This window comes from Limulus polyphemus, unplaced genomic scaffold, assembly GCF_000517525.1.
Source record: "Limulus polyphemus unplaced genomic scaffold, Limulus_polyphemus-2.1.2 Scaffold68, whole genome shotgun sequence".
NCBI classification, from domain to species: domain Eukaryota; kingdom Metazoa; phylum Arthropoda; class Merostomata; order Xiphosura; family Limulidae; genus Limulus; species Limulus polyphemus.
The window spans coordinates 901,943-919,580 of record NW_013665678.1 but is presented as its reverse complement, the minus strand read 5'-3'; the positions used below and the strand labels follow the sequence as shown (position 1 = coordinate 919,580).

Genomic DNA, 17,638 nt, shown 5'->3' with positions numbered 1-17,638 from the left:
ACTTTTAATTTAGATATCTTGTAAATCTTTAGATATCTTTATAATCCAGTTAATGACTGATTATTGTTTTTCTGTTAAAGGTATTTGTAATATTAATAAAATATGTTCTGAAATAATTCACATCCACAGAAGTGTAAACAGAAATATTGTACAGAGAGTTGAATGCTTTATACTAAAACGACTTAACATCTTCACCACGTCGTTATAATCCATGCCACCACGTATAGTCATGCTGTATCTGAGAATCATACATCTGGAGAGAACAGCACTATACTGTAATATCCACTGCAGAAGGTTCAGTCTAAAGGCTGTCATGTCTAAAGCATAGCATTCCTCCCTGGACGTTTACTATAATGCATCGATTGTACAGTGACAATGATTTCCCAGTACTCATTTCAACGGTTCGATCGCACAAAAATCCATAAGCAAGTTTTCGGGTTGTCGTCATTTGGAATAACATGGATACCTATTTCATTCTCCAGCTGTTTGGAAGCCTTATCTTGATTGACTCACACCCTGTTTGCCACGTTTTAAGACGGTTATCCTTCATATGTTGTGTACTGTTGTCTGAGACCCGTGGACAGATTTTGTAACTGACCTTTGTGTTCGTGGATTCTCAACTGATACAATAGGCCGCACTTTGCTTAACACGGCTGGGATACGACTTGTTGCAGGTCTCCTTCTGGATGGTCCTGTTATCCAGGTTGACCCATATTCCTTTGTTTTCCAATGTCACTAGGTACAATAGATATCCCCATCTTGGAAATTCTATATTCCCTATCTGAACATGTTTTTATGATCTGAGTGTACAAATATTTTGCGTTAGAAAGAGCTGTTACATATCCTTCCAGAAAGTAATCAGTTTTTGATGGCATCAAAACATTTACCAATTTCATACAATATCAAAATGTAGTTCTGATACATGCCTTTTCATCACAACTTTATAGCGGTTATGAATGCCACTTAACTTACATATTTGCATAAACAACCTATTCAACCTGTATTTGCTGAACGAAGTCCCTATTTAATACAATATATTTTATATGATTATTTCTAAGCATCAAATAAAACCAAAATCATTTTCAATAAAATCACATTTCGTATTTGAATCACTCAGTATTTCCAAAATAAGTTATTTAAGCTAACTTCCAATTTAAAAACAATTGTAAAGTATAACATATGTCATGCATATATATATATATATAAAGAGACGAAAATAAAAACTATTTTCTAACCTAGTTTCCGACTAGATATTCGTTTGTAAAGCTCCATGCTGGACTTTCGGTGGATCATACGATGGGTAACAGCTTTGTATTGCTTCCGAAATTCGCGCTCAGATAAAGTGGATTCAGTAGATTCAGAACGCTGTAGAGATGGTTTACTAGTTGATATAGATGAGGCTGACTGTACAGACTCATCTTTTGTGGGTAAAGAATACAAACGTAAAAATTAAAATCGTTTTCTAATTTAAACCAAATAAATGCAACGAAACAAAAATAAATCTAGGATCACGTATTGGTACTATTGAGTAGAGACAAATTTAAAAGACACGATCATTATAGCTCTGTTAAACTAAGTTAAACTCATTAACATAAGTTCACCACAGTATATTAATCTAAATCTTTACTGTATACCTCATGTCAGAAACTCACCATTGTTCTGATTCCAAACAGCTAATTCTTCTTTTGGACCGACGTAGATCCAGAAGTTGGAGCAATAGCTGTCTAGATGAAGCCCTAAAAGTCCATTTAAATTAATAGGTGTTATGAAACATGTACGTTTTGCGATATGCGTGTCATTTTAAATTAATTACTTTCGATTTCTAGTTTACATCGTTACTAGTGCAATAACAATATAAAGTGTGTCATTTAATATACAAAACTAGGCTATGTACTACTGCAATAACAATATAAAGTGTGTCATTTAAGATACAAAACTAGGCTATGTACTACAAACAGCGGCTCTTAATATAAAGAACTCAAAAACAGGGAATACTTAAGATAAATTATTCTACGTAGAAATAGTTATCATGTCAATTATTTTAGCATATTACTGACAGATTCTGTCATCACGCCTTTCATGGAAACTTTGCATGTTACTCATCTTTTCTTTGGGTGATTGAAAATACTAATAAATTTAGAATTTTAGTTTTATTTAGATTGATTAGAAAACTTTAGAGCTACCTTTTTATTGGCTTGTTCAAGACTTTAGACTTGTATTCTAATTGGATGATTCAACGATAGATATTTTAAAATATTTTCAATGTTAACAATTTTTTTATTGATGGATTCATAAAGCATTATATTTCAAGATTTGGGCAGATTTATGATGAGTGATTTAAACTTTTTCTATCTTTATTTTTTATTTGCTAATTCAAGATGTTATGTAAGCCCTATGCCTTAAGTTTTTCTTCACTTTTTCAAGATCTTTACAAATATTTCTGTTTTATTTATGAATCTTACTAGTTGATATTTTTTACAGCACCTTTTATGACTTAGTAGAGACAATCTCGGCCTTTTATATTATATAATATTTTTCTGTTTTTGTTTGTTTCGGATATTCGCGCAAAGCTACACAAAGGCAATCTGCGATAGCCGTCCCTAATTTTGAGTTGATAAGTAGAGGGTTAATCAGTCGCACCCATCATCAACTCTTTAGCTACACCAACAAACAATGGGGTTAGACTGTTACTCATATAATGCACCCGCAACTCCAAAGTGCGAACCATGGGCTTTCCGATTCAAAAACTGACACGATAACCCTCGGCGAAGTCCGACCCTTGCTTTTGGATTTTAAGTGAGATTACCGAAAGTCATAAGCCATAAGTTTAACGAGCCCAGAATTTGTGAAAATAATCATACAAAGATATGGTATGTTGAAGTTCAAAATGTATCACTTTGGTAGGTGTAACTTGTTAAAAAAAATATCTAGTTTATCTTTATTGCAGTTTTGTTGAAAAAAATCTACAGTGGTTGCATAAAGTGAGTAATTGTTGTCTCCTTTATTTTATTATTATTGAATCGTACTGGTAATCACAATGTATGTTTTCCCCACTATATTGTTTGTTTTATAGCAAAGCCACATTGGGCCGTCTGCTATGTCCACCGCGGGGAATCAAACCACGGATTTTAGCATTGCAAGTCCGTAGATGTCCCACTGAAGGACCCACCATATTATATTTCTGAACGTTATGTACAATATGCCATCATTATATCGTACTGGTAAGTCTAACACTTAGTATATTATTACTGTGTCATACCAGTAAATGTAATATTTGAATAATTATCATTACTTTATTGTACTGCTAGTTGTAATATGTAACTTATTTTCATTGTAATGTATCAATCATTGTAACACTACTATTGTAATGTTTTGGTAACTGTTCTACACTATTGCCAAAAAGAAGTGATTTTGGTGTGTACTTTATTACCACTTTTATGTAATAATAATAGGTATTTATTACTAGTACAACGTCAAAGATTTTACAGTTATTGTTATGGTGTTGTATTTTGAAATTAATGAGTAATTTATTTTCAAAGCATTAATGTAACGTATAATTCATTATCATTTTGACGACTTTTAGCACGGTTTTCTTCTTCTACAACCAGAATAGTAGCATGCAATTATTTGTCACTTTTGAACAATATATTATGTTATATCCATTTTAACATAGTGTAAAGTGTGTATGTTATTAGAATCGTGAAGCAATATAACAAATAGTTTATCTTGGTGGAGTTTAGAAACTGTCTAATATACATTACCTTTATGAGCCAAAGTTGGAGTGTGTGATAAATCAATGAAACTTAATTAACAATAATTCATTTTGAATTGAACGTAATTACAATTATTAGTTTATGGTGTAATACATTTATTAATGTTAATGAGCTTATTATTGGCGAGAAATATTTCGGTAGTAATTGCGATTTGTTAACTGTGTTCTATCGATTAAAATGACAAAGTTTTAAATTAAAATATTACAAAGAAATGGCAATAGTGGTTGTAAATTATTATTTAAAAAACAATAAGTCAAGTAAACGTGCTACTGGTGTCTCTTCCAAGACTTTCTTGTTCCTGTGTTTATCAGAGATTATTGTAAAAAGGACAGTAGAAAATTGCATAATCGCTTTACCATTCATAAAATTATGATTATGGTTTATGTTTTAAAAGATTATTGAAGCAGTTATCAAATAACTATTTTTATATTCAGAAATTATTCACTTCTTTGTTCTGTTTTTCATCGTTTGATTTAGATAATTTATATTTATATGTAAGTAGAAAAATAATAGAGGGCGTAAGGTATAAAAAATAATTAATTTTGAAACTCTACCGGCATCTTCCTCTTCATCTTCAAGCACCCCCTTTTCTAGACTTCCGACAGTGTCACCCCATCGTGGATGGCAAGAATACCGAGGTAGTGGTCTTCCATAATATTCACTTACTGTAGGTTTCGATCTTTCTTTGTCTGGAGCATGTCGAATTATAGGCTGGACATCGTGAATTAAAGTTGGTTCCCAGAATTGCCTTTCACAGCTACCAGATGGTGTGGAAATTTGATCATGTAGACTAATCTTATCTCCACAATAGTTACATGTATATCGACGAAAATCATCTCTTAGACCAACTTTTCTAACACACAAGTGTAGTTTAGAAGCAGGGCATCTTTTTCGTTGTTCATCCATCATTACACAGTGATGAACGCAAGAGCCTGTTGGTGTTACAGCAGAGCGCCGTGCCTTTTCTTTGTCTCTTTGACGAAATGTTGCGATATCCTGATGCACAGAAAAGTGTTTTTGAGAGAGGTCCTTTTGTTTTGGTATGGCACCTTCGTTTTCTCGAGAATGACTAGTAGAGTTAGAGTGGGAGCTCTGGTTGTCTGCTGCGGCAGGAGACTCGGTCGTACTCGACATTACCTCTGATGGCGTGTCTTTGTCTGTAGCTATGCTTTCTGAACTTTTAGTCTGAGAAATTCCAACTTTTAGAATTTCTTGGTTCGATCCATGATGATACTTATCAAACTGATTTATTTGACCTAAACCTTCAACGCCCTCACTGTAATCTTCAAGTTTTTTCATTAGTTTTATGTCTGATTCTTCCCTCTGGTCAACACTACTGTCCAATATGAAACTTCCAGATGTGCTGCTGTCAATACTCGGCGTAGTTGTTTCGGAAAGAATGCATTCTGAAGAAGATGAAAGCTTATCCACATTTTGATAAGAAAGCTGATTTGATACCTCATCCACTTTATTCGAAACACCAGGCACCATAACTTTTGTGATTGTTTGATTACAGATACTATCTTCATTACTTGTGAAGTTTCCACTTAATGAGAACTCTTCAGCAGTTTTTATTGTTTCTTTTTTCGTGTTATCAAATACTTCGTTCTTCGATTCTTTTTCAAGCACGGGTTTTGTTTCAATTTCCTGTGAATCAGAGTCAGTCATACTTTCTTTCAGGCAACCTAAAGAATCGTGTAATGACTCCACTAGATCTCCTGACGTTCCTTCACTTCTGTTTTCAATAACAGTTGTTGGATCTTGCATACTAGATGGCTCTGGGGAAGGTTCTGGTACAGGAGTAACGTCACCAGGATTATCCAGTTCGTCCCCTTGTGCTGCTTCATACATAGGTATTTCTGGAATTTCTCCAAGTTCAGAGTCGGAACTGACTAACTCTTTTTTTGTTGATTCTTCTGAAGAGTCGAAAGTGTCAGAACGTCTCGAATAACTATTAGAAATAAACCGTTTAGTAGTTTCAGTGGGCATTGAGGGGTACATAAGAACATGTTCAGGTTTCTCAGTTGCATTGAATGATGTAAACTCTTTTTTACCTCTTATTCCATGGCTGTAAGAAGATGAAGAAGAAGATTTGATTTGACCACTTTTTGAAGATAGTGAAGTGAAAGCGCTAAGTAATGGAGAGGTTGGTTCAAAAGAATTATGGTGCTCATCATTATTGTTACTCTGAATGATGAGTTTCACAAAATCTTCTTTATGATTCCCTCTCTCCTGATTGGAATGTTCAGTTGCTGTAACATACTCTGAACTTTCACTAATTTCTTCACATTCTGTTTCACTTTTGTTTGACAACTCACTTTTGATAGTAAAGTTGGAACTGCTGGTTGACATCTCACTATGGGATGTTTCTTGTTCAGTGAAATGGCTGCTGGAAGATTCGCTGTCAGGAGAGCTTATGCCTTTCTGAAGTGAATGAATTTCACTATTTGTCGTAACATCTGTACCGTTAAGTTCGTAGGAATATTCATCCAATGTAATTGTGGAAACACTGTTAGCAGTCTGTGGAGATGAGCCTTCACTTTGTAAAACAGCTTCTGTTGTTACAGTTAGGGAGTCTTCGCTCTGTCCTGAGTTGTATTTTATTGAAGATGTCTGGTTGTCATGACTGGATTCAGTATTAGCATTAAGTTCTTTTGTCATTTCCCTAATAATGTTTGTTTGCGGTTTCTCAGATGTGAAAACTGCCTCTGAAGTAATAGCGTGACTTTCTGATATATCCTTTTTTATATCTTTGGGAGAACTTGTAGGAAGCGCGTCCATGCTTAATTCTTTATTTTCTGGTATTTCCAAACTGTTTTGTTTTTCCTCTTCATCGTCACCTGTGGAAATTTCTATTTCCATCGAATATTTTCCCATAGAATGCAGGAGTGAGCTACGACTTTTTCTCTGAATAGAATATGGTTGTTGAAGAAGTTTTTCAAGTGGATCGTAAAGCTGTTTCATATAATCAGTTTTTGTACTTTCAAGGGATAGTTTACGAAATAACGTTTCATGACGTCTAGTAACATTTAGCTCATCGTATGAACTTCTGTTTTTTTCCGTGTTCTTATTGGGAGGAGAATTGGGCTTGAATGATACTATGATTTCTTCTTCACTTTCTGCTTTTATCGCTTCTTTCTCCTGAAGACTTTTCTGTTTGGTAGTTCGAATAGTGCGATGCTGCTTGGTGACTAAGTCAACCTCTAATAATTCTTCCTCGCTGTCGCCCTTATCCAGCTTATCACAGGACAAATGCGTTTTACCCAGAAAACTTGCACTATTATAACGATGTCCGTTGTGCAGCTGCTTAGCTGGAGCAGTTGCGCGAGGAGATAAAGTTAAATACGCAGGAATATTGAAAGAAATGTTAACTGAACTGTCAGTTTGTGTTGCTTGTGTCTTCTTAGGGGCTTTCTTTTGTCTTGATAGAAAATAGTTTCTGATCCCGCCTCCTGTGTCAGTCTGTGATGACTGGCTGTTTGATAATTTAAGGTCTCTCGAATAACGGTCCAGTGATTCAACTGGAGACTTCAAAGACATATCTAAAAGACGTTCGTGTGACCTATTTTGTTCTAAATTAGAAGAACTCTTTCTTTGAGCACCTGTTACAGTAGAAAAGGACGTGATTCCTGTATCTAACATTTTCAGTTCACCAATAGTATTACTGCGCACCAAAGAAGCCGATTCGAAACTAACATGTTTCTGCTTACGCTCATCCAGAGAGAAATCAGGAGTTTTGGATGTTCTTTTTTCCAATCGAGACTCATAAACATCCCGTTTCTTTCCAAAATCTTCGTTCAGAGCATCCACGCTTTGACTTGGCGTAAAAGAAGATCTCGCTTTGTTTTCCAGTTGTAACTGTGACGGTCTGGTAAAACCCAGCCCTCCAGGAACAAATTCACTATCTACACTACAATGACTAGAACTCAACTGATTCTCTGACTTTTCGAAATGTGGACCGTTTAGCTGATTTTTTGTGCCTTCACTCTCGGCATCTAGCAATGACAATCGAAATTTGGAGTCTGAAGGACAAAAGGATTTAGGTCTCCGACGAAAACCAGTCTTTACAAATTCATCCTCATCGGAGAAGTTCCCAGCGCCACTGAGAGTTTTTTCCTCTTTGGCCCTACTAAGATCAGGACGATTTTCAGTATGATAATTTGCCCACGAACTAGGTCTCAAGAAAGGTAAAGATTTGTTAAAATTGTCCTTATTCGAAGGCCTTTTTTTCACCATGCAAGAAAATATGGACGAACTACTACCGCAGAAAATACTTGACTGTCCTGCTAAACAACCAAATAAACGACCCGCTTTGGCATTTTCTAAGACTTCCAGTTCTTTCTTAGTGATGCAATACTGCTCTCTGATATCTTCTCTAGAATAAATAGGATGCCCTTTTTTGTTGCGAAGAAACGTTCCCTTTTTCTTTACCATTTCATCATCTGAGTCATACGTAATAGTGTCTGCTGAAAGATCAACCTGTATACTCTCGTCTACAAGATCAAACGATGCCGATTTAAAAGACACTGGAGTATCCCGGGAACAAAGGGTTAGTCTTGAATTTCCCAAAGAACATACTGTAAAATGAAATAAATACTATTGTATACAAAGGACAATACGTTCTAACACATGAATAAGCAAACGCTTTAAAATTTAATTATGTAGTTATTCCTTCGTTTTACTTTCTTTTAATGGAAATTCTTTAAACTATTACGTGAAACGGTTTGAGACCAATTAACTTTCAAAGAACTTTTAACATAAGGGAACACACAATAAAATAATATCAAAAATATTTATATACAAGAAAAATTCGATGTTCTTTAATTTTTCGCTTTTACTAGTTTCTCTACGTTGAGGTTTCATAATTAATTACCATCCCAGTTTTTCTGTGGAATCATACAATAATAAAAAGGAAACTTACTTGACTTTTGGAAGTTGTTAAATATTTTTGGATATTTCCATCCGCTAGAAAGCTTAAAAAAGATTTTCACCTACAATTTTATTCGTAATATTAACTTATTCTATTAATAAGAAACACAGTGTGTTGTAATTAACAGATTATAGAAATGAATAGACATCATTAGTGTCGAACACGTGTTGCCCGTTTGGTTGATTATAAATTTAAGTGCAGTTTTTCAATCAGAAAATCAAATATTTCTTTAAATTTAGTTTTATCTGTGGCATTTTATGTTTCTCAAATTCTAGGCTAGTCACATTAGTAAGTCATGTTGTGAAGTAAAATGTCTTACTAGTTCCAACATTTGGTAAGATTCAAGACAAAGATGAATAGTAATTTGAAAACCTTCAAAAATCTGCACTTTAATTTCGTCAAAGGAAAATGTCATTATAAATGAAATAAATTGCTCGTGTACACGTCTTTCAATACCATTCAGAAATTTTTACTGAAAAAATAGAACTAAAAAACGCAAATAGGATTAATATCGAAAAAAATGTGGATGTGTAGATATATACTGTCAGTTCCATTAAAACGTTTAAAAATATAACCTTAATAACCCAAAAAAGTATCAAATGTTTACTGATATATATAAATTGCAGCTAAGATTTCTAGAACACTGTGCTGACTTTTTTCCTCTCCAAAGATGCAAATTAAGTTGTTGTTATTTTTATTTTCTAACTACACTTATCTCTTCAAACAAATATATTTCAACTCTAATCCTGGAAAGCTAGCTACTGAATGTCTTTAAGTAAGTAATGTTATAGTTGAATTTAAGGTTCAATAATACGTAACTGATTTGCAATGAAATTAAATTCCATTACAGATTTTTCTAAAATCAAGTGAACATGTATAAAAACGTTTGTATATAAAATAACAACAATATTTTTCAAATTAAGGAATTTTTCTTTTTTTCACAGATAAAAGTCTATTATAATAACACTCAGATTTTGTCTGTCCTGAAAATGCGCGCGCGCTTCATTTCAACGGATGTAAACAATAGGCGGACGTAAATATACTTTAGTAGACGTTTTGTACAATAACATATTAAAGGCTTATCAAAGTTTTAAAAAGGTCTAACGTTACGTTAGGCCTAACGTAACTAAAGCAAACAACGTAAACAAATTACAGTTTTAATTTATGTCTTTATCGATTATAGGCCATGCTTAATTAAGGCTTACCTAATGTTAGGTTTAAGACAAATGGATTCATTGTTCCTGTATTTAAAGAAGTACTGTTTAAATAAAATTATAATTTGACCGCAAATGTTTTGAGAATCTTTGCTAGTTATCTAAAATTTTACAAAACATACTTTATAAAATTATACTATAAGCATTTGTACATCTAGAAAAAGTAGATAACATGAAACTATATGGCTCCCTATAATTAAATACCCAGGTAGTGGGAAAATGTGATATTATTAACTTTTAAAAACATTTAGTATATTTTATGAGTCATTCTATCACTGACTGAAAAACATTGATTTTCTTCAATAAGCTCTGATTAAGATCATAAACAACGGACTGCTGCAAAATGGTAAAAATTTTTTTTTTACCAGAATCTGCTTTACATTACATTTTGAATTGTACATAATTATAAGGAACTTGTGCAGTTTCTTCAAAACGTGTGTGTGCATTGTATGGCTATCTTTTACTTAAGAAAGGTTACATAAATTGTAAATCTATAGATTACAACAAGTAAAAACGAATTAATTAGATAACATTCTCCGACCTTCAGATATATAGAAATGGAAGAAGATAGTTACTGCTAGACATTATTTAGTTCATTAGAGGTTTATTAGCATCAATAAAATAGAAGAACGATGGTTTCCATTAAAATATGGCTCCTTTTTTTATTATTCCCGATTTATCTCGTGGATTACATTACAGGTCACTTTTGTATAACTTTATTAAATTTGGAAATTGCCTAAATTTAACTTTTCATTTAAAGATCATTTATGAAAAGATCATAAGATATTGTTTAAGAAAAGCTAGATTATATACAATGTTTTTAAAGAATTTTTCAAATGCTGATACGATCTTGTTTATTTCGACATTACACATTTTTACTTGAATAACTCAATTTAATTACATACTCCGTTTACTTTAACCCTTGATTCATAGACATCCTTTCAAATTCACACAGATTATAAAATACTAACCCAATGTAAAGGGTTGAGTACATAATATAAAAACAGTTTTGAGCATATTAATCAGCAAGTCACGTGATACCCACAGCCGATATAAAATGTTGGTGGAACACAATGTATTACCTACATTTTAACATTGTTTAATGGTGCATAGGTTGTATGATGCCACAAAAATTGGTCGTTTTTACAAATATCTGAAGCAAAACATTCATACTCTCAGATCTTTAAGATGTGTTCATATCGGGGACTTAGAATTTCCAAGATGAAGGTATCCCTTGTACATATTGGTATTGGAAAACCCATGGAAGAAGATGCATTGTTTGTTGATGCATCCAACATATGAGATCATTATCAGGCTGGACGTGAAGTCTCCTGCGCCACCACATCAGGTCATTTATCAGCCATCAACATCCATACCAAGAGAAGATGAGCCTGCAGCAGATGAACTGTATCTCATGTCCAGTCGAGCCAAGTTTGGCAGCAGCTTTACCCATAGTAACAAAACCAACCCCTCAAAGAACCGATGATGGCCTCATGATTCCATCCTACGTTTGTACAGTGCCCATCAGAAGATGCACTGTTAGAAAACATCACCAAATGTGCATTACCCCCGATGGTGCATACTGCATGCTAAGGCCCTATACGTATATACTTTTATCTTTTGTGTAATTTTTGTTTTGTATTTTTAATCTAAAAACTCATTTTGTAAATGTGGTTTTACTGATTTATACACTATTACTTTGTATTCTTTTTAATTTTGAGGGACAATTTATTGCTTTTTACATTTGTTTGGTTTTAATGTCAACGGATTTAAAACGCATTTGATTTTTATCTGTGTTTGTTGTTGTTTTTTTACGAAGGGATTGTTTGGTTTTGATTATAGTGTGAAATATTGCATCTTGTATTCATTCTAAATAATTCTGTTATTCTGCAGATCCTACTCTTTGGGGAAATCAATGCGCTTGAGAATACCACATCAGTTGTAGCCACCAAATATACCAATGGGATTAAACTGATTTATAATTATATATTTTCAACTGCTGGAATCTTTAATGGCTTTTATTAACTAGTCTAAACATAATTTTACTAGCTCAATAAAAGAGACCCTCCTTGAAAAGTGATTTACTTCCTAATCACTAGATCATCTTCCTTGCCCAAACGAGAAGTCTTTGTTTCAATAATGATTTAAACAGAGTACCAATGAAGTTTCTCACAACAGATGGAAATTTAACGGATGTTAAGTGTCTCAAACCAAATGATTTTTCTCACCTTAATCGAAACTCTTTGAATGAAAACAAAGTATATATTAAACCTAATACAGTCAATTGAATTCTGATGAAATTGTGAAACTTGGTAAAACGTATGGCGACATATTGCTGATTAGATTCTTAATGTATGTTTTACTTGCTATTTGAAATACCCGTTCTTAGGTCATTGACCGTTAGGTAGCAGTACCACGTGAGCAAAAACTAGTATTGCAATTAGTTGAATATTTATTGTGTTTCACTTGCCTACCTCAGGGTAGGGAAAGACTTTAAAATAAATCTTAATCAAACCTTTTTCCATTGGGTTGATCTTTAGTAAATTTCAACTGCTACTTCGAAGACAATTCTGTTTACAAAAAGAGAAAGATCTTCTATAAGAAAAAGCTTGTTTGAAGGAGGAGGTGAGAAGGGCAACCAAACAGAATTTAAATATCAATAAATTCTCTCAAAAAGGGTTGGATCTTCAGTGAGCTTTATTTACTAGTAGCTAAACGACTTTATATTCCAAGCTCCTTACAAGAAATGAAGAAAAAAAGCTCTACATTAAATCTGTTACAATCGACTTGATCCTTAGCGGATTTTGATTGCTATTTTTCGCAAGATATTACACCAAGGAAGTGTTAAGTCCCGCCGTAAAGAAACAAGAATTAAATTCAAAATAAATCCCTTGGACCTTAATATATCTTGTTATTAGTCCGACAATTTTATTCCGCCAAAAACGAATCATCAACATAGAAACAGAAAATAAGTTTAACTTAAATATTTTCGTATTCGGGAGACTAAAAAGTGGACTTTGCTTACCGGTAGTTAAAAAGTCCTGGTAGGAAACTAACGGCTGAATTCTTACTAAGTTTGTGATAACATTCTCTAGAAAAGCTACTTACTTAAGGAGGAATCGCAGAGTGAAACGTTTCAAATGAAACTAAAATAAGTTTCTGATATCAAGTGAAACGGTATTATTAAGTATTGAATTATTTTAGCCATCTAAAGAAGACTCTCTGATAAGGTGACCATCATTCTTTATCTGACTTCGTTCCAACGTAGTTTTGTATTCGGACTAAGGAGAACCACGGTAAGGAAGCGCTTGACTAAGGAGAGCCACGGTAAGGAAGCGCTTGACTAAGGAGAACCACGGTAAGGAGGCGCTTGACTAAGGAGAGCCACGGTAAGGAAGCGCTTGACTAAGGAGAACCACGGTAAGGAAGCGCTTGACAAAGGAGAACCACGGTAAGGAAGCGCTTGACAAAGGAGAACCACGGTAAGGAAGCGCTTGACTAAGGAGAACCACGGTAAGGAAGCGCTTGACTAAGGAGAACTACGGCAAGGAAGCGCTTGACTAAGAAGAACCACGGTAAGGAAGCGCTTGACTAAGGAGAACCCTGGTAAGGAAGCGCTTGACTAAGGAGAACCACGGTAAGAAAGCGCTTGACTAAGGAGAACCACGGTAAGAAAGCGCTTGACTAAGAAGAACCACGGTAAGGAAGCGCTTGACTAAGGAGAGCCACGATAAGGAAGCGCTTGACTAAGGAGAACCACGGTAAGGGAGCTCTTGACTAAAGAGAACCACGGTAAGGAAGCGCTTGAAGAAACTGTAATTAGCTGCCAACCTCTACCTTAGTTATAAAAAATGTAGACAACAAAAAAGGAGTGTTATGTTATAGAATTAGTGTAAAAACCTTCTCATCAATGACTAATACTGTTAAACATCAAATTTCAACTTCGCGTAAAATATGAGTAAACAGGTAGGTAATATTTGTTCCCATGCAATCATGATACACGTAGGATCAAAACAAAACCCCTGAGCTTTAGACGAGTGGACTTTTCTTCATCATGTAAAATACACGTACTATGAATATATTTTGTGTATTTTTACGTTCGTCACTAAAGAATAAATAGTTAATGCTATATATTTATTAATTTTGTTCGAATTTATCAACTTATTCTATTATCTCATTCGTTACTGTGACGTACACGTAATGTCACCAACAATTCGACGAGGAGTAATACTGAAATGTATATAACCGAATAACTATATTGTTCAGATGTGCGATATGAAGATACTTACAACACTGTCAGTATTGTCATAAGAAGTATTAATTTTTAATATATTTACAGCAATCCTAACAGTTCCGTAAAAAGCAATAGCCGTATTAGCATATCATGATGCTATGATACAGAGATACCTGCAACAGTACCATTATTTCCATAAAAACATTTCCGTGAGAAGCATTATTGATGTGTACACAAACATTGAATCAATTCTAGCGTAAAAACATTCCTATGTACACACACTATCAAACTTGTTTGTTTGTAATTATGCACAAAGCTACACAATGGGCTATCTGTGCTCTGACCACCACGGGTATCGAAACCCGGTTTCTAGCGTTGTAAGTCCGCAGATATACCACTGTGTCACTGGGGGGCCATTATCAAACTGTCCCCGAGAGTTAATATGGATACACAAATCTTACCAATATTTTCGTAAATAGCAATTAATACTAGTTCAGCGTTCTATTTATCAAAAAATATATATATACAACAATACGAATAGTTCTATGTAATTACTGCTGATACATACACAACAAAAGCAACAAATAATATTATAATCAAAATTTAACACCAAGATTTATCGCTTTTGGTTTATTAAAAGTGAAAAATATTTTTTTTCTAAAAGAAGCCGCCACGTAAATAAGTTGCCTTCCATATCTATAATAGATATATCCTGCTCATGAATTCACGGAGGAGAATATAAATAGCACAAGTAATTTAAGTGCTCCACCTAGCCATATTCTACAATCACTGTCAAACCGCATGTGGCCTGCGTCTTTTTCGTTATCACATTGTTTTAGAGAATAAAATGGATTCTTAGGTCGTCTTAACATGCCGAATAAAACCTTAGAACATAAGAGTTTCGTTTTAACATGCCGAATAAAACCTTAGAACATAAGAGTTTCGTTTTAACAATCCCGTCAAGGTCCTTTTGGGTTAAAAACTTCTGGCCACTTGAATAGATTTAAACCTAAAAATACGGAAGTCGCGGGGTGAGGTATATATGTGTTTGAGGGCCGCTAATGACGTGTCTAGCATGTCACATATCCACTGTAGATGTACCGTGAGTTCGCAGTTTGCTCAACCATAATTACGCCTTGCTTACTGCTCATTTTCTAAGGAAAAGTTCCGCATTCTGTCTATCAACAAAAAATTACAGAGTAGCTTTTTACAGATTTGTGTCGCAAAAGTAAAGTAACTGAGTATTTCAACAGCAAAAGACAAGAGAAGAAATTGTCTGTAACCATAGGAATTCAAAACATGGGTCATCTCTGTTTTTCCATAATTACTTTGGCACCATTTACACGATAGCTTAAAAATACATTTTTGGCACTGCTATATTACAGATTATTTTAATCCCCAATTCCAAAACTATGATATGGTTGAGTATTTAATTGATATCCATCCATGAAAACCTGAAATCACAAGTACGGTGATTTAGTCATCACGTGTTTCTCAATCCACAACATGACAAACAGAGTTGTGGTTAGGGCGCTCGACTAGCAACGTGCTAAATTCACTACAGACCCGTGGAAATCAAAATCCACAGGTAAATGATTTATTCAATAGATGTTTTTCAAACACAACATACAGACTCGTGGAAATAATAAACACAGATAGATAATTTAGTAAACGCATATTTCTCAAACTCTAACGTAACAGACACAGTCTTTGGCTAAAACAAATCCTTGAAAATATAATTTCAAAATTTGGCTTATTTTGTAGGTATATACCTTTCTGCAACTCCGACGTTACAAGAAGAAAGCTGTAGTCAACGAAACCTTCTTGGACTTTATAATGTCAGAAATAGTTTTCAAATACTTTGAAGTTTTAAAAACATAAACAAAATATATTCACAGGGGATCAGCAAAGGTATTAAGCCCATAAAGGGCCTATAAACTGAGTTTACATGGGATTGTATCCAACCCTGAAGGGAAAAGCTGTTGTTATTCAGAAATTCAAACTGTGGTAAAGAGTCGATGCTAATAACAGGTAATTCATCAAAAACCAATTTACAATGATTATCTAAGCCTACTTGAATAAGACTAATACAACTATGAAAAACAGAAATGTTTAATTAGAAAGAAATGGTTTAGATCCACTGGAAAGCATCATAATGTTACAATTTATATAGAGAATCTTTGGTATTAGTTAAGCAAACGTTCACGAATTTCGTTACATTTCTTGCACTAAGAGACAAAAAAATAATCTTGTGAATTTGTTTCTTTATTGACAATATTTCTGTTTGGGATAAAAATGGCTTTCATTCAGTTTTCCAAAAACATATTAAGTTCCTACAAATGTAATTGTAAAAGTGACTGTGAAGGGTATTTTACCAAAAATATATGGCCAAACTATAGATTTAAGCAATTTCTTTAATAAATATTTTACAAGCCCTATTTTCTTGGCACTGCAGGTTTAGCCCAAAACTTAGAAGAAGAATCAAAACAAACGAAGTTAAAAACTATTAAAAGGGTAGTTTTTTGGAAAGTACTTGAGAGGCTTTAAAGAAAAATGGTTTCTAGAGTTAAACTGATGGAGTTTCCATGAAACAAATTAATATTTTGGTGTTCTTCAATACTGATTGGAAGTAAGTCTTCCGAGCGAGTTGCTTTCGCTAAAACAAGATAGGAAACCTGGAAATGTAATAAAATTGAGAACTGTTGAAGTATAAGAAACCTATATACTCAAAACTGGAGAAGTTATAACCATGAACGAAAAAGATGGATCTTATCCATAGGTATTTAGTGAACTCCATCAAAAACTTATGAAAGATATACTATTTTCAAAATGACTCAAGTTTTGTGTCAACATCGTACTGCGTGAATTTGTTTGTTGTTAAGCACAAAGCTATACAATGGGTTATCCATGTTGTGCTCACTACAAGTATTGAACTACAATTTAGCCTTCAGAATTACCGTTCAACCAGTGGGGTCATTACTGCGCTAACACAGTGATTAAATGTGTATAGCAATAATCTTGAAGTTATATTAAAAAAAGAAGTTTTAAAGTCTCAGAAATGCATTTCTAGGTTCAAACTAGTTATATTGTGCATATATTAGTCAACAAGGTTAAAAAGTATTTACTTTACAAGGTAAAGATTTCTACTAAAATATAGAACAAGAGAACTTTTTTAGCTTTCTCACAACAGTTTGTTTGTTTTGAATTTCGCGCGAAGCTACACGAGGGCTATCTTTGCTAGCCGTCCCTAATTTATCAGTGTAAGACTAGATGGAAGGCAGCTAGTCATCGCCACCCACCGCCAACTCTTGGGCTACTCTTTTACCAACGAATATTGTGATTGACCGTCACATTATAACACCACCACGGCTGAAAGGGTGTGATGGGGATTCGAACCCGCGACCCGCAGACTGCGAGTCGAGCGCCCTAGCCACCTGGCCATGCCGGGCCCTTCTCAAAAATTGGATGCTGATCATACTCGGCAGCA

At 34.1% G+C, this 17,638-nt stretch overlaps 1 protein-coding gene across 1 annotated transcript in view; it reads right to left on the bottom strand.

The window, feature by feature from the left end:
• The window catches only part of LOC106465477 (serine-rich adhesin for platelets-like), a 180,767-nt gene that overhangs the window by 32,214 nt on the left and 130,915 nt on the right, over positions 1-17,638 (bottom strand). The window contains exons 3-5 of the mRNA XM_022393806.1: positions 4,328-8,350; positions 1,653-1,736; positions 1,236-1,418 (exon numbers count right to left, since the gene is read on the bottom strand). Of these exons, the coding sequence (XP_022249514.1) occupies positions 1,236-1,418; positions 1,653-1,736; positions 4,328-8,350 (4,290 nt within the window). The remainder of the gene's footprint in view (positions 1-1,235; positions 1,419-1,652; positions 1,737-4,327; positions 8,351-17,638) is intronic.